Source organism: Aphelocoma coerulescens, chromosome 2, assembly GCF_041296385.1.
Source record: "Aphelocoma coerulescens isolate FSJ_1873_10779 chromosome 2, UR_Acoe_1.0, whole genome shotgun sequence".
NCBI lineage: Eukaryota > Metazoa > Chordata > Aves > Passeriformes > Corvidae > Aphelocoma > Aphelocoma coerulescens.
The window spans coordinates 34,242,137-34,259,807 of NC_091015.1; the positions used below are offsets into that span (position 1 = coordinate 34,242,137).

At 44.6% G+C, this 17,671-nt stretch overlaps 1 protein-coding gene across 6 annotated transcripts; it reads left to right on the plus strand.

Annotated features, from left to right (window-relative positions):
• Positions 1 to 5,201: 5,201 nt before the first annotated feature.
• On the plus strand, positions 5,202 to 12,219 carry LOC138105674 (protachykinin-1-like). Of its 6 annotated transcripts, none has more exons than XM_069005790.1 (6): positions 5,202 to 5,218; positions 6,036 to 6,173; positions 6,305 to 6,401; positions 7,033 to 7,056; positions 8,717 to 8,770; positions 11,002 to 12,217. In XM_069005790.1, exons 2-6 carry the CDS (start codon positions 6,051 to 6,053, stop codon positions 11,049 to 11,051), a joined length of 348 nt encoding a protein of 115 aa, XP_068861891.1. In that variant the 5' UTR covers positions 5,202 to 5,218; positions 6,036 to 6,050; the 3' UTR covers positions 11,052 to 12,217. The 6 variants fall into 6 exon arrangements, with proteins under 6 accessions (XP_068861891.1, XP_068861890.1, XP_068861892.1 ...); XM_069005789.1 differs by having other exon boundaries at positions 5,215 to 5,293; positions 11,002 to 12,216; XM_069005791.1 differs by lacking the exon at positions 11,002 to 12,217 and adding an exon at positions 9,356 to 9,893 and having other exon boundaries at positions 5,215 to 5,293.
• The last annotated feature ends 5,452 nt before the right edge of the window (positions 12,220 to 17,671 follow it).

Sequence of the window (17,671 nt, forward strand, 5' to 3'; positions counted from 1 at the left end):
AGGGACGATAGATTCCAATTATGTTTTGCACTGTTGTTTTGTTACTGTTCTATTCACTGTAAGTTACTAAGAGTTACAGCCCAGCTTTAAAGAAAAAAAATAGGGAATTGTTGCTGCCTGTTCTGAGCTTCCCCTCCCCCTTCCCAAGACACTTGCCTCTGCCATGTGCTCTGAACCCCTTTGTTCCAAGCGCGGGCAAAACCAAATAAAACTCAAACTCTTTAGCAGTGTCTGATTGGCCGCTCACCCCGGGTCCACCCCCCGTCCTCCCCTTTCCCCTTCTCCGAATAAAAGAAAGGACCAAGGGGGGACCCACCCTCTTTGGCTTGCACGCTTTCTGCGAACATCTTCTTGTCTGTTTCTATTTGAAAGCTCTAATTGCAAGAATTAGGCAAGATGAAAGCTATATTTCTCCCTCTTTGCTTCTGCTGGTGATATCAGTTTTGCAGCTGTGATTTACCGCTTTTAGAGCTACTGAAATGCTGGATTGCCGGTGCTACCTCTCTAGGCTGCCCGAGGCTTTCTAAGGCATTGAACTATGAGCCTAGCCGGTAAAAAGCTGTAAGTATATCTCCACATCTGGCCATCTTGTTAGTGATGGCAAATGTGAAAAAAACCCTGGTTTCACAGTTAAAAGCAACAGACACTGTCTCTATGAGAAGAATACTGTCCTGTATTTTCTATTGAAATGTGCTGTTCAAATGTCATTCCCTGTTGGCTTTTTTGAACAAAATGAGCAAATGTTGTATCTCCCATTTTTCTTATGAAAATCATTTGTAGAGTTATGGCAAGGCATCTCCAAATAGCAAGTCCAGTTCTTCTCACAGTTGTTTTGAAATAATACACATCTAGAAATTCCTCTAGAGGCCCTTCTCCTCACCAATTCCCTCACAGCTAGTGCAGATGTAGAGATGGCTTTGCACAGCTTTGTTTCTCAGAGATCTACAAACAGATGAAAGTAAGTGCTTTTTTCCCTTCCAAGGACATGCTCTCTATTGCACCCAAGAAGCTTGACAGGACTACAGTTACTTCCCTTGCAAATGATTGCCTCTAGAGACATTAGGCTGGGGGGGATAACCTTCTCTGCAATGTTTATATTGTATGTTTACATTCAGCATTTTAATACCCTGACATTTATTTCCATTAGGTCCCACATCCCAGCTTCATGTCTAACTTACTGTGGACAAAAGTGGGCCTCAGATCATGGTTAAAGAAACTCGCTCTAAGTAAGATGTGATACTCGTGGGTTGGTGGGATGCAGAGCAGTGATGGGAGTGTAAAAGATGACAGTGACGAGAAGAGTGGGGAAAGCCCTTTAACTTTTCAAAGTGAGAATTAAAGACCAATATTGCATTTTAAGCTCTTACTAGATGATTCAGTAACTGTGAGATCAGCCTTGCTTCTGCTTATGCCTGCCCAGGAAAGGGCATTCCTGTGGCATGCAGATCTCACGGCTCCCGTCCTTGCCTGCCTGTGAGCACAATATGTTTTATTTTACAGACAGAAGAATAAGAACTCATTCTTTATAGATGGAGACGGGGGAAGAGAGAGAGAGAGAGGGAGGTGCATAATTACCACATATGCCTCATAGGCATTTATAAGTATGAGCATATGCTCTGAAAATGTAAACCTTCATTAAAGGAAAAATTGAAGATGACAAATTTGCAATGTAAGATTTAAAATACAAGAAAGGTGAAAGATTAATTCAATAATCTGTCCACACTTAATTAGAAAATAGGATGCTATGGTGAGTTTTGCTAATTTTTCCAATGCCACTTGAATGCATTGCCAATAAATCATCTTACAGCGGCAAAATAAATCACTGTGTTACGAAGAGCCCTCATCTGCAACTGAAATCATTCTATTTATACTGAAGACACATACCTATGAAAAATTTAGGAGGTCATCAATCATGATCTCTCTTTCCAATGTTTACAAAGTTGTATCTTTGGATAAGAACATTTCCAGTCTTCTTGTCATGATCAAAATCAGAGCTGAGGTCTGGTATATGTACAGACAGGATCACTGTGCTCAGTGATGACTGTATTTCATCCCTAATTTTTGAAGTTACATAAAATATCTCTTCTGGGGCTGTCTCTGTTATTTGAATGTCCCTGGTAAAGTGATGAAGAGATCTCAATGTACACGAGAATTAGGCTCTAGGTTTAAATACACAGCATGCAGTTGTAAAGCACAAGACCACTGAAGAACAATGACAGATGCACTCATTTCATGTCAAGTGCTCTGAAATTGTGCATACTCAAAAAATTCAAATCTGTATTCTGCACAAAATCTTCATGGGCACATGTAATTTGCTATTTTGCCGTCACACATTAGCTGTTTGTTAATGGTATAAGAATCACCAGGTAACAGTATAGCAGCCAATGTAACTTATCATTTAACTATCAGACTTTTTACTGGAAACCAAAACATCATCATAAAATTCAAATAAACATTTCACAAGGATCATTACACAGGAGGTGTCACATTAAGCGTACTGAAAAACCAATTCTCTGAGGTATGTTTCACAAGCAATTGCTTCCCAAATAGTTTTCCATTAGTGTTGAGATTCAAGCCACAGCAAGTGCCTTTAGTCCAGTTCCTAATCTTTATTAAAGAAGTGTCTGGATAAGGACTCTGAAGGCAGCTTACTCTGTCACTTCCACAGGAAATGTCAACCCTTATTTGGGTCATTTGGATCTAATGATTTCTTGAATCATGACCAAAAATCTTCCTGCTGGTTGTCAGAAATCACATGGTCTAGCTGCAACAGAGGGGTGGGATCTGTGTCCTGAGCATGGATAGAAAAGAAATATCCACCATAGACACCTTGTACCTGCCTTTGAGCTCACACATTTATTCAAAATGTTACTCAGAGATATAAAGCTGATATGCCAACATCATATGTCTGAGGCAGAGGCAGTTTTGGTGAAACAGGGGGTTTTGTTTGTGCACAAAGGGCACTCTGCCATGCTCTGGTGCATCCCTAGGATAGGGACTGGACAGCACAAAGGCAGGCACTTCAGCTTGCTTCCTTTTTTGAGCCTTCTACCTCCTTTTCACATGAAAAAATGAACTCAGAAAATCTTCCTAGGAATCAGCTTTGCTCATTAGCCATGAATTCTGCTCACTTTCTGAAAAGTTCATGGTGCTATGTCTGGCTGTTGCAGGTCAAGGAAAGATTAAACAGCCAATTTATTTTAAAATTGAGAAAGGGAAAAGTGAGCTTGATATATTAATCAGTTTTTCATTTCCACCCAAACGATTAGATAAGTCTGAGATAAAGTACTTGAATTCATTTAAGTCTCTGAAGACTAGAAAGGACCCCTTTTAAATTTTTCTTCTCTTCCTCTCTCAAAAAATAAAATCATTGTAATTTCGTAGGTCAAGTTAGGGTTACATCCATTTTGGTAAAACATTGAATTAGAGAACTAGAATTGATAGGATTTTTTGGTTCAAACTTGTGCTTTCTGTGGACTCCCAGCTGATAGAAACTGACTTCATAGGAAGTTGGGAGTTGTCAGGATTTCTGAGAGACATGAGCTTCAGGAACATTTGTAGGATTTGCAAGCCTGGCTTGATATATTTGACCTGTGTTCTCTTGTCACCATAGTAAACAGAAACAACATAATAAAAAAAACCACGAGAAAATAATTTTTCTTCAAGAGACTTCAAAGTTCACACATCAAAGGGAATGCTGCAAAGCTGCAGCATGAAAATCTGATGGTTTGGGTTTCCAGAGTTGATAAACATTGTAGTTTCTGCCAGCTTGTTGATAGTCAGAATGAGGAGCATTCTCACCACCCATGCTTGAGGTCTCAACGGAGGTACCTGCTTCAGGCACTTGGGCTGCATGAAGTCCCTTGCTGGGCTTCTCCAAACCACTCTTTTTCTCAACCACACTCTCAAGCAGCCCATGTTGACCAGAGTGACCCTCAGCTCACTCAGTCACAATCTTTCTTATTTAAGTGCAGTCTTATAGACAAAGTGACATCCACAGAACCTGGACAAGTCTTATGACTGATTGTGTTCCGGGGAATGCTTTGGGTTCTGAGGAGCATTTCTGGTTAGCAGGGAGGCCTGATATTAATCATACTTTTATTTAGAGAAGGTTCTGAGTGTCCCTTGGATCCACAATTATATGCCAATTAACAATCCTTAGAGAAGAAGTTTACCACTGTAACCTTACTGGCAGCATCCTGGAGCAAGCAGAGTGGTGGTACCAAGGAGCTCCTGAGCATTCTGTTGTTTATCAAAAGAAACATTGTTAACTCCCAATAACTCTGTCCAAACTGCCTGATTTGGGCTTATAACATGGGGGCTGAGGGACCACCAAGGTTAACTGAGAAGCCTCATGCACAGTTTACCTTGGAGAAATAAGATGGGGCAACCATGAAACAATTATCTGAGCCGAATGCCAGCAGCAGTGCAAAGCTGTCCTAGGGAAGGATGCAGGCAGGGATGTATTGCTGGAGAGACTGGCTCAGTACTCTTTCCAGCACAGGCGTTCGCCTGTTACAGCAAGGAGCCCAGCGGTGCCAGCCTGTTGCTCGGTGGCGGCAGACCCTCTGCAGGCACATACACACCAGACCTGGGGTGTCCGGCGCCCCAAACCTGGCACCCACCCCGTCAGGCCCTCCTCAGCTTCGTGCATTCCTCACTTTTGGTCCCGATGGGCTGGGGCTACCTGAGTAGCGGCACGGGGGAGACAGACCCGGGGGAGGAACTGGCCCGGGCACGGGAGGCTCCGGGGCTCCCTCCCCGCTTCCCGCTGGCCCTCGGCCCCTGCCCGCTGCTCTCTCTCCCGGCGGGGCCTCTCGCAGCGGAGAGCGGCTCTCCATGCCCTGGGGGAGCGGGGCGGGGTGGCAGAAGCGAAAAGCGGCATCTGCGCCCTCACATCCGCACCTGCATCCCGCATCCACATCCACACCCTCACCCCACGTCCGCACCCGCGTCGGCCGCCGGGACGCGCCTTTGCCGCGGACGGTGCGGGGCGGCCCCGAGGGCGCGGAGCTGCGGCGGGAGGAGCGGCGGGGGGAGCGGGGGGAGCCGCCCGGCCGCCCCGCACTGCCTGGCCCCGGGCAGAGCCGGGAGGCGCCGCGGGAGCCGGGGGCGGGGGCTGCTCGCCGGGGCGGGGGCTGTCACGGGGCTGGGACGATAAAACCGGGGGTAATTGCATTTAGGCAAATGAGGCTGCCTCGGCCCTCCCCGTCTCCAGGTATATAAAGTGGGGAGCGCTCCTGCGGCCGGCCAATGCGCTCGGCGAACAGCGCCCGCCTCCCCGCTGCAGACGGTGCGTGCGCTGCAGGAGCCCGGCCGGCCGTGCCTGTGTGCGAGGGGTCCGCTTGTCCTGTGGTTGTGAGCGGCTGTGCGCGTGTACTTCTTTGTCCCGGTCTTTGTGTGTGTGCCTCTATGCGGGGGGTGGGGGTGCCTATACGCGCTTGTGTGTCTGCCCGTGCGTGTCCCTGGATGTGCCAGCATGTTTTTGTGCCTGTCCTTATGTGCCTGTCCGGATGTGCGAAGGGATGAGTGCGCACCTCTGGCTATGCGTCTCTGTGTGTGTGTGGACAGCTACGTCCGTACATGGGTGTGAGCATTTAAGGTGCGTAGCTCTTTGTATGAGTTTGTAAGTGGATGCCTGTGTAGCTGGATGCGTGTACGAGGGGGATGCATCTGGCTAGGTGTGTATATCTGGGAAAGTGTGAATGCCTAGGTGTACACAGACATGTGAGGGTGTGTTCTTGCCTTCCCCTGTATGTACGTGTGCGGAGGGGTACCGCTGGCTGTGCGTGTCTGTGTGTCTGCGCGCTGGGGTGCACACCGAGCTGTGTGCCAGTCCAGTAGAGGTGGGGGGTGTGCGCATCCAGAGGGGTCTATAGCAGTCGGGGCAGGGTGCCGGAGTAACTCGGCGCGTGTGGGGCTATCCGTGAGAGGGAGGGTGTGCCCAGGTGTACCCCGGGGCGGCTGTGTGAGAGTGCGTGCAGGGCTGTGCGCGCCCGCCCCGGCTGCCAGGGCTCCAACTTTTGCCCCCACAGGACGTCGAGGCGGCGATGAGGCTCCCGCTGGCTTTCGCCGTGCTCCTCCTGGCCTCGGCGCAGGCGTTGGGCGAGGAGATGGGAACCACGGACGACCTCAGCTACTGGTCCGACTGGTCCGACAGTGACCAGGCGAAGGTGAGCCCCGGCGGCCCCGCGGGGTGGGGCAGCGAGGGGTTCGGTGCCAGAGGCTCTGCGGTGCCGGGCACTGCCCCGGGCGGGTCTGAGTGGGGGGTTCGCACTGAGCGCCGCCCGCTGTCGCCCCGTAGGAGGAGCTGCCGCTGCCCCTGGAGCACTTCCTGCAGAGAATGGCCCGGAGACCCCGGCCCCAGCAGTTCTTCGGCCTCATGGGCAAGCGGGATGCCGGTGAGCGGGGCGGGGGGCTGCCTGCTGCTCAAGCCTCTCCGCACGCCTCTTCTCCCAGCGCCTGCCCAAACTTTTCACGGTTATCTCTCGGGTTTAATGTGTTACATCTTTTTCATAAGCCGCCATGAGGCTAGTTTGGGTTTAGGCTTTTTTGTTTGGTTGTTTCTTTTAAGTTTTATATGAGATAAACTCACCGATTGGAAAAGAGAGGGCTTTAAATTCTTAAGTGTGCACCAGTTACAGCATGTAAATCCCAGTAAGGAATAGCAGGATAACTCGTAGATCAGCATACATGCCACTGAATGACCCAAGTGTGGAAATGGGTTGAGTATACAATTATTGTCATGTTTTCTATGTGTTTACTGCACCAAGAATTGATCTAAGAAATTGAAGCTAAACTAATCTAAATTGTGTGGGCTAAGCTGAAACAAGTCTTTGTAGTCTCTTCAAAGAAAAATGCAGTTGTAAACCATCACTTTAATTTCCCTTAAGTGGAATATGCATAGGTTTGGTTTTCTGTTTGATTTTTTTCAAAGCATTGCAGTAGCATCATACATATATGCCAATCCTTTTTTAACAACTCTTTTTTTTTTTTTTTTTTTTTTCCTCTTTCCTCTCCTCTTCCAATCAGGATATGGCCAGATCTCTCACAAAAGTAAGTTTAAAAAATACAAATATTTTAAGTAATCATTGAAGATATTCAAATAGAGAATATTGTATTTGACTGGCTTATTTAGAAGGTGACTGGTTTCAGCTAGGGACTGGCAGCACCACTGGTGGAGAAATGATCTGTTAAAGAATTGAAACCTCCCCCTCGGTGCCACTGTGAGGCTGTATCTCATCTGAGCTGCTGCAAGCTTTGAGATTTCAATCCATATTAATGTGTGGATGTTGCAGCTCTCTCTTATTTCCCAAGGGGGGGATTTTGTAAGCCTTTCTCATCGGCAAGGCAGGCTTACTGCCAGACTCTGAGAGGAGCAATTAAGATGGCAAAATCTGGAAAATTAGAGTAATGAATTCCCGAATTCCCAAACCCCCAGGAATGCTTTCATGGGAGCGCCCATGTCCTCACATGTGAGACATTGTATCTGTGCTCTCAGCATTGCCTGGCTGGGAATCAGACCCCTGCTCACAGTAGGGGCTGGTTGATGATGTGCTGCCATAGGAAGAGCCATATCTTTTCCCATTAATAAGTGTGCCTTGCTCTGCTTTTGTGTACCACCAAGCAGGAGATGGTATCAGCATTGTGGTGGTACCTTGCTCTGCACAGTGCTAGTTTTATTTTCTGAAATTATCTCATGATGTTTATAGAGAAACGGGAAGATTTTTATAAAGTAAAAATGATCTTGCATTCTGTGAAACCTTCTCTGTCCACAGAGGTCAACAACTGTTCCAGTGTTCTATTATCCACGAAATGCTTTCTCTAGGGTTATGTACTGGAAAACCAAATAAAGAGTCTGATACAAAGCTCATGCCAAATTATCTGCTGACTAAAGTAAAAAATTAGTTTTCTGAAACTGCTTCAGCTTGAATTAACACACGTGAGGTCTGAGGATCTTGCTTTGTGTATGAATTCTCCAAGCAAAATTCTTTCCAAAGAGAAACTTCTAAGTTTGTCTCAAAAGCCGGTTTAGATAAAGAACAACAGTTCATTTTCCTTCCTTATCTGAAACTATAGCTACTACTATAACCTGGTATGTACTGTAGGCCTAAACTTGGAGTTAATTTATCCTCTACACTTCCAGTGCCTTGAGAAATACTAATGGACAGGAAGGTAATACCTGAACTTATAAATATTCCAAAAATAGAGCCAGACTGTCTAGCTCAGATGTGTCGAGACATAGAGTCCCATTGGCTTCTTCTCCAGTAAAGGCTCCACCTGACCTGCAAGGGAGGTTTTTCTTCCATGTTACAGAAATAAAACAACAGGTAGAAGAGATGCATCGTGCAGATGCAGGCTATACCAAGACACTGCCTTCTTGTGCATTTGCTCAGATCAATAGGAATTGTATGGGCAGAGAAATAAGAATCTGTTAGTGGCCACTGTTTTTCCATAACACTTTAAAAAAAAAACCCAAACCAAAGGTCTGTCTAAGCTAATGAGAAGATGTCCACTAACTGGCCTGTGCCTTGGTCTATCCTGTTTAGTCTGATTAGTCAGACTGATGTTTGTTCTCTGTTGTCTGAGTGATGTGAACAACTGGTCTGTGAGATAAACAGTTTTGGAGCCTGTCTTCTTTCCTTGCAAGAACCTGTTATTTTAAAAGCCTGACTAGTTAAAATGTATTAAAACACCCCTAAATATATTTTTTCAGGACATAAAACAGACTCCTTTGTTGGACTTATGGGCAAAAGATCTTTAAATTCTGGTATGTATTTGACTAAATCTGATACTTAGTGATACACAGCCTCTTCATTCCGCTGCCTCTTCTCTCTCTCCCAGCGGATGGAAGAAGCAGTCTTTATGTAGTGCAGAGCCAGAGTTCTCTGAAAAAGAATCTGGGTTTTCTTTGTTACCCAAGATATTTCAGAGTTCCCTTCACTCCAATGCTTGAAATGACCAGGCTGGTCTGAGCTGCAGGCGAGCGCAGGTAGAATTCCCAAGAGCACTTTCATTACTGCCCTGTCTTTGTATGTTCTGCTAGTCCCCAAAGTGCTAATGAAAGAGAAACCCCTAAATTTTACTGACATATCAAGAAAAATTTGGAGGTTGAAAATGCAAGGGTCATTTAAAATTGTGGTCTAAATCCAGATCTCATCAGGTAAAGGGATATCTTCTCTGGAGACCATTATTCCTAACATTTGGAGTAGAAGGTGAAAGAACAGAACTTTGCCATTAACACCAGCTCATTCTGCAGATCAGGCTGTTAAACATTCACAGCATCTTCCAGCTTTTCACTTAACCTAAAGTATTTTATACTCTGAGTGGATACTGTGAATTTATTTTCCCACAGCATCCATGCAGGGCAGAATTCTCTTCTCCCCTCATGTGTAGAAGCCCTCTGGGATACCGGAGACTCCCCATAGCTCTACCTTCCTTGTGCTATAGGACCGTACTGAGGAAATCCCTCACTGTGAAACATAAAGTATGAGTTGATTCTCCAGGATAAGAATTTAAAAAATAAAAAACCTAATATGTATTTAATGTCTCTGAAATAGTTCTCACTGTTTCATTAAATGGATGATAAAAGTTAAGTTACTAGCTGACACCTTTATATTATGTGGATACGTGCTGTGATCTATGTTCTGCAGTTATGGTTGTCAGTAACTTATTTTCAATTAAACCCCCTTCAAGACTAGTAATGTTGCTCTCTGCATTATTTTGCAAATTGCTATGTATCATGAATAATTTTGTACAATTTTCTGTGGTGGCAATAGCTATTAAATACATAATACCTGTAAATACATCTGCTATCACAAAAGCAAATAGCCTGTAAGTAATAAATTTGGGTTGGTTTCCACTGGGATTACATTTACATTAATATGAGAATGTAAAGTACAGAAAATGTTTTTAAAAATGCAAAGATTTTACTGCTGTAATTTCAAAATTGCTGGTATAGTGAGGATACTGTTATGTGATATTTCTAACAAAAAGGGAATAATGATGTTTTACTCTGTTGGACTATGCAATACCTGTCTGACAGGTAAAACTAGAATTCACAGCTTTTCCGCCTGATTCCTTGAGGGGGAAATCCTAAGAAGCTGCTTCTGCTCCACTAGAGGAGAAGATCGGTCCTAAGGACTGTGTAATCAAAGCAAGATCAGGAATAATAAGTGCTAGGACTACCCTCACTTCTCCCTTTTGGAAGATATTTAATTGGGCCCCACCTTCACTCCATGCTGTGGCTTTCTTCTGCAAAAAGCCCCTGAGCACCCTGGCAATGTGCAGGAGTTCACGTTGTCCCTCTGGGTGTGAGCAGGATGCTGATTTGCAGCCTCATGTGCCAAAGCAGGGTAAGGGGGTGCTGATGTCTCAGTCCCTGGTTTGGGGACAGCCTTGCTCAAGAAGGGCTCTCTAGGTTTTGCTCTCATTTTAAAAGAACAAGAAGGAGAGATCTACCACTACTAAACATAAAATAAGTTACTTATGACTAATTTAGCCTGCAGCTAGTCGATGTGGTAGTCTAAGTACATCTGAGGAGCTTGGCTCCTGCTGCATTTTAATAGTAAAATTATCCCTGCATTCAGGGCTTGTGGACAGGGAGAGTTTCAAAGAGCTGATGGTACTGGAATGAAGGTGGATATGTCCGTGCAGAAAGCCTCTACCACAAATTGACCTGAATGCTCAGATCCCATCACTTAGATGAATTACTGGGATGTAAAGTGGCTCTGAGATAATGGTGCTTCAAGCAGCTCAGCAGACAAAAGGTAGAAAACACTGCTCAGACCTTCAGCCTCCTGGAGGACAGTGTAGTCGGAGAGGTACAGCCAGATCAAAGCAGCTCAGGGCTGCGCCAGGAGCCCTGGTCTCTGTTCCAAACATGCCGCTGGGGTCTGGTGATGCCCCAGCTGGCTGCAGGTCTCTGACTGACACTTCTCATGCTTGCTGGGGTTTATGCCAGGCTGTACCTTGTGCTTCAATCTGCTTCTTTTTTTGCAGGGTCCTCTGAAGGGAGCATAGCACAGAATTACGAACAGAGGCGTAAATGAGACATTCCTGTGCGTTATTTATTAAACTTCATTTGTTCTAATGCAGTGTAATATAAACTAACCACTGTATGAAATAATTATTTATTTAATAACTGAAGGGGTTTGGTTTTTTGAGTTGTACATTCAATAAAACTATTATTTTTCATATTGTGGCAGTGATACTTGTTGTGTAGGTGTGTTGTGGTTCTGAAAGGACCAGCGACCCTGGTGATGTCTCACAACAAAGCACATTGTTTGATATGACCTGTAAAGTTATGTTTACTAAAAAAGCAAGTATTCTTTTGTCCATTGGAAGTGAGTCTATCAGCTTCACAGCTAGTGCAGACCAGAACTGATGTTCAGTCTAGTGCCTCAATTTGTTTTCATGGTTTATAATGTACTGTAATTTCTGTATCAAAAAATATATTTGTATCATTGCAGCATGTTTTATGTTCTGTGATTATGTTATCAATATATTTTAAAAAAGGGGATGGGTAATGTTTGAATGGGAGTCCAAGGTCTTAATTTCATAGTCTGGAATTTTATGATAGTAACATTTTAAATAAAAACTACTCTGGGGCTTTTGCAACATACTTCCTTTGGTGAAAGTGATGGAGTTATTTCCCATGTTGGTCTGGAATGAGATTTGGATCCAAGCAACAGTGGTCTGAGACTGGAAAGAAATATCAAATTAATGCTTTCTTTTTGCAGGGAGGCTTCTCATGTGTATTTAGTGAATGTTTGAGGGATTTGTTACTGGAGATAGGAGTTCCTGGGATTGCTCCAGGTCACACAAGGTGCCGTCCCTTCTAAGCCCGACGGAAGTCATGAAGCATGCTGACTGAATGGAAAGAGCATAATGTATCCCCCAGCCCCAAGGGGAATAATTTGCTGTGGAATTAATCCAATATTGTAGGTTTATTATTTGAAAGTGTGCTCTTAATAAACTCTGTCCCTCAGATTTATAATAAAGCACCTGTTGGTGTGAATCCATGCAATATAAAAGAAAAAAAAGTGACTGTAATTATCTTTTTAATTAAAATATCTGATTGCTATATATCCAGGATAGTCCTGAAACGCTATATCCATCTCACCAGATGCTAAGGCAGCTGGAGTTCTATCTTCTTTCCCCCTGCTGCAAGCTGTACTTCTCTGATGCTATGATGCAAACTTTCATTGCAGATGAATCACCAATAAAAACAGTGTATACAAGCTAAATTTAATACAAAGGGACTCACTGCTTGTTGTTTTCCATTTTGGAAATGAACTTCTAAACCTCTGTTTTCAAGGTTACCTAAGGCATCATCACATCTCCCCCCAGTAGGAGCAGGTGGGTACAGGACCTCACTCCTGCTAGGTTAGAAGCAGCACGTAAGCCTGCCCATGCTTAAAACAGATCCCACTTTCAGCTAGGTAAAAGCCAAATCTAGCGGGGGGGGGGGCTGCATGGTGGAAAAACTGGGGTGGACTTGTGGCAGGGACCACACTGATGTGAGACACTGGGGTTGTACTGGCATTCTGGCAGCTCTTTGTCTTTCCAGGGCTAATTTTCTGACTAATAAACTTCTGTATGGACTCCCACTGAGCTCAATGAGGAGGAGAAGCTGACTGCTGGGATAGCAGCACAGCAAAAGAACTGTGGAAATCATGTTGAGTAATGCTCAGTGAAGGGTAAAAGGAAAGAAAAACTCTAAAATGCTGTTACCCTTGCCTGAAGGTCCCCAGAGCTCGCAGAGCTCACAGTCTGTGTGCTGAATTGTGAGACACAGAGAGAAAAGCAAAAGCCACACCATCCACTCCCTGCAGCCTGCACATCTCAAAAACCTCCCTGCAGAAGAAACAGACAGTGGGCTTTGCAGTGAAAGAGAGTTTGAAAGAGAGTTTGAAAGACAACACAGGTACTAAATAACAGCATCCAGTAAACAGATAGGACTGAATTTTCTAGAAAAAATATAGAATGGTTTGGGATGGGGGGCATCTTTAAAGATATCTAGTCCAACCCCCTGCCCCAGACAGGGACAACATTTCACAAGACCAGGTTGCTCAGAGCTCCAACCAAATTGACACTGAACACTTCCAGGAGGGGGGTACGCACAGCCTCTCTGGGCAACCTGTTGCAGAGTCTCACCACCCTCATTGTAAAGAATTTCTTCCTTAAAACCAATCTAAGTCTCTCTTTCAATTTAAATATCTGATCATCTTCACGCCCATCCTCTGTACTGGCTCCAACAGGTACATGTTCTTCCTGTTCTCAGGAACCCAGAGCTGGATGTAGCACTGCAGGTGGGGTCTCACCAGAGCAGAGCAGAGGGGTGGAATCACCTCCCTTGCCCTGCTGGCCATGCTGCTTTTGATGCAGCCCAGGATGTGGTTGTGTTTCTGGGCTGTGAGCTGGGTCATGTTGAGTTGCTCGTCCACAAAGAGTCCCAAGTCCTTTTCCTCAGGGCTGCTCTCAATCCATTCTCTGCCCAGCCTGTATTTGTTCTTGGGATTGCCCTGACCCAGGTGTGGAACCTTAACACTTGGCCTTGCTGAACCTCATGAAATTCACGTAGGTTCACTCCCCACACCTGTCAAAGTCCTTCTGGATGGCATTCCTTCCCTCGAGCATTGGTACAGCGGGGATTACTGTAACACGCATATATCAAACCAGGAGTCCCGTGGAAAAGAAATATATATATAGACGGATTCTTGCTAGATGTTTCAGAGATGTTTATTTCCCCAGCCGCATGGCCGGGGCTCTGCCCAGGAACTGCTACAGTCACAGGACCCGAGCTGCTTTGCCCGCGCAGGGGAACACAAACCAACCCATGGGGAACGAGGCTGAGCAGGGGCAGGGAAACCCCGTGTGTCTGTGCCCTCAGGGCCCCTCTTCCCAGGGCTACATGGCGGGGGAGGGACCCTGACAGAGCATGTCAATGGCATTACCACAATTTACTCTAGAAGGAAAGGCTGAGCCTCTGTCATTAAAACAGTTTTCTTTTACATGTCAGTCTGTTGAATGGTTTTAATTTAGCATTTGAAACAACTCATTTTAATTTCTGGTGGCAAAATAATATCAGATTTGTGCTAATTTGGGTTTTGAAAAATAAGTTTCAAATTGGCACTGATTTATATGTTTGTATAGACATATTCCCAGCTAGAAATAAAGAAAACACACCAAAAGGCATAGTCTGAAGTGTTCCAACTGACTCTACCAGCAATACAAAAAACCCATCATCACATTTCAGTGCTGGCAGGAAAATAGAACCCTCCCCACATTTCAGTGCTGGCAGGGATGGCTCAGCCAGGCCATGCCACGTCGGGCTATGGGGCTGTGCCTACCCAGCAGGTTCTGGGCGGATGTGGAGGTGCATGAATTGCACACATCTGCAGGCATCCAGCCCAGCTGCCTGTCCCTACCTCAGACTCACTCCCAACACCTCCCCATACCAATATTTGCCTTCACAGGCATCTTGGGATCCTGGAAACTCAAAGAGGAATTATGTCTTTTATCAGCCCTTAGTCTTTAGCAGTATAGTCTATGGACTATTGAGTATTTCAAAGAGAGTTTTAAATAATTTCTGTGGTCTTTAATCTGCCTTTTAGGGCTCCATCAGCTTTTAAACACTTTTATGGGTTGGACAGCATTGCTTGTAGCCCTGGGCCTCTCGTGCCTTGGATCCCTGGGCAGTGCCCACTCTCCAGCTCCACTGCAGGCTTTGGAGAGGCTTTCACTAAATCCCTCACTGTCTCCACAACAGCCAGCCACAGCTGTGACACAGACTGAGCTGTTTTTGGTGGCAACAGTCTGACATCCATCAGGCTGCATAAGCTAATCAATAACACTGCAGCAAGGGCATCTCTCAGCAAAATGCAAGCAAGCTTTAAATAAAGCAATAAAAATATTTCGAGGAAATAAGCATAGAGAGTAAACCCAGAGTAATGCTGATAATTGTCCCCACTGAGGATGCTACAGGCAGTTTGACATTACAGCCCACCTCCAACATGCTCAGCACCCTTTTTGCCTCTTTTTTCCCCCAGAAATACATCAGTCATCTGCATTGTGAGGTGTGGCTGCTCTTCTGGTAGGCACTGTCTCCCTTACACACAGGCACTCCCCTCCACCCAGACAGGGATGCCGAAGTCAAACTCTCAGAAGCCTGCCTTGCCCAAGAGTGACACAGAGGACCAGCAACTCTACCCGTCATCTCCATCTCTCTGCCGTTGCATGGAGACTGGTTGTCCATGGTGCAGATGCAGCCAAACTTAACCTGGCAAGCCAAAGCCAGAGCCAGAGCCATTGCTCACAAACCCTGCCCATGAACTGGGGAGCTGCAAGGGGGGTCTGGCTCCCCACAACTCACTTCACCTGGAGAGCTCAGGCTCTGCAGCACTTGCCTAACTCTGAGGCCACAAGCAAGTCCTTGTTTCATGTCAGGTATTTTTCAGCATGGTCCTAACCGAAAGAAAAGGAAGGATCTGGAAATGTCTAGGCATGGGCATCTTGCAGGAACCCAGCCTCTAACCATCATGAGCTAGAGCAGAATAACATCAAGAAGTTTTCTGTAAATTAGTAAAGTGATTCTTCAAAATTATGTTTATTCAGAGTATGCCAGTAACAGCTCCTTCAGAGCTACCAATAACCATTATTTAAATGCAAACTTTGTCCTTTAAACTATGTCTCTTAATTGCTTTATCATAGGAGATACTGAACAAGTCCCGGTGCAAACTTTGGTAACGACCAAATGCTCTTCTGATGAGCCCAAGCAGTTCTCTTAGACATAATATTGGACGCTGCACTGACAAACATCTCATGGAGTGACAGGACAAGAGCACACACTGGCTCCTTCCGTGGAGTTGTACTGTGTCAGCATACAGCCACCTGCAGTGCCAGATACAGCCACATGTCCTCCTGTTATCTTCAAAAGACCTTGCTTCCCCTTATAGAAAATATTTGTTACTAGAAGAGTAATGATTTTTTAATTTTTGTTTTTGGTGTTAGCAAGTGAACAAACATCCTTGAACCTACATCCTTCAGGGAAGAAAAAAAGATACTCTGTGCATTATTCTTTTAATATTCTTGATAGGGACTGAAACATTTGTCAGCTGTAGATGCTGTGTGAAATTCATTATGATATTCATTAAAAATTGTCACTGCTCCACTCCTGATAGATCTGATTTCTTTCAGAATAAGCCAGCTCAGAAACTCCTTTTAAAAGAGGTACACAGAGCGTGTGCAAAAAAATCACCTCTTGTTTTCTACATCCATCTCCAAATTAAACAATATTACCACTTACTGCATATGGAAGAAGTGAAATGTGAAGAGACTGTTGGACAACAAAACACTTCATCTGTCATGGTGCTTCATGCTCTCCCAGAAGCCTGGAGGGAGGAAGCCCAGCAAGGTGAGGTGGCTTGGCCAGAAGTAACAACAGTGGCTGTGCTAGAAATGCAATGCACACCATGTACCTAACCAGCAACTTCTGCAATGTGCTAGCTAAGTGCAAAGAACCTTCACAAATTATAAAATATGTTAAATGCTAAGAAAACATTTGAGGGAAAAAAAAAGTGCCTTTTCTGTTTTTTTCTATCTAAACAATTTCCTACATTTTTATTTCAGCAGCATAGCTGTGGAAGAGTTAAAGGATACACCTGCACCAACATAGCATAGAAGCATTTAGGTTGGAAAAGACCCTTAAGATCATAGAGTTGAACCATGTTAACAATGGAGACACCACCCGAAGGCAAGAAAGGGTGGAACTGTGTGAAGTAGGTAAAGACCTGCATAAATTCATGCCTTTTACTTTCAATCAGAGCTAGAGTGCCTCAGCACCAGCACATGTTAATATACCTTCAACACTTTATTTTCATAAACTAGTTAGCATTGAAAACATCTAGCTGAGTAATAGAACACCTTTAATCACAGATATTCAATTTTGGCACATAAAAATGATTTAATTTTCACTGTTATAACACTCAGACAACAATAGCCACACTGTGTTTCTGTGTACCAAAGTATTAAAATTCAAGCAATACCCTCTGGAAGCAAACGTTGCTTGGAGAAGATACACAATAATTACTGAAGGAATATATACATACAGTGTAGTTACTCTTAAGACTACATTTTTAAAAAATTATAGTTCAGTGAATTTTAAAACTGTGGATTTTCATAATACCCAGAAGATATCATAACTATTTTGTGAGACTCGAGCATTTACAGCTTGGATTCCCACAGTGCTAACTCAGCCTGGGCAAAACCTGCACTGTGTGGGCGTGAGTGAGACCAGTCCAGTGCACCACAAACCTCACCAAAATTGTACATAGGCACAAGACAGCACTTCAGAGCAGTTTCTTGAAATACAGCATAATGAATTCTGATGTGTGCAGATGGAAACCTGTTTATCCACAGCACATCTTCCCCACACTTCCTTACCAGCCCAATTCCAGCTCTAGGAAACAATCAAACCTTCCTGTCCTGCCCTCCCAGGCTGCCAAAGGAGTTCCAATTAGTGTCAATTGGGATAATAGCTCTATTTGCATTTTTAAGCTATTATTAGCAAGTTGTCAGTCAGCCAGAAATTTGTATCACTTTGGTATAATGAGTATTTAAATATTTAAGAAGAGAGCGTTCCTTTCTACCACCCCCTCCCTTTTTGTGC

Coding starts and splice junctions, on each gene's coding strand:
- LOC138105674 (XM_069005788.1), top strand. CDS start 5,706: ATGCCTAGGTGTACACAGACATGTGAGGGTGTGTTCTTGCCTTCCCCT. Junction 6,174..6,304: donor CCGACAGTGACCAGGCGAAG/GTGAGCCCCGGC, acceptor GTCGCCCCGTAG/GAGGAGCTGCCGCTGCCCCT. Junction 8,771..11,001: donor CAAAAGATCTTTAAATTCTG/GTATGTATTTGA, acceptor CTTTTTTTGCAG/GGTCCTCTGAAGGGAGCATA.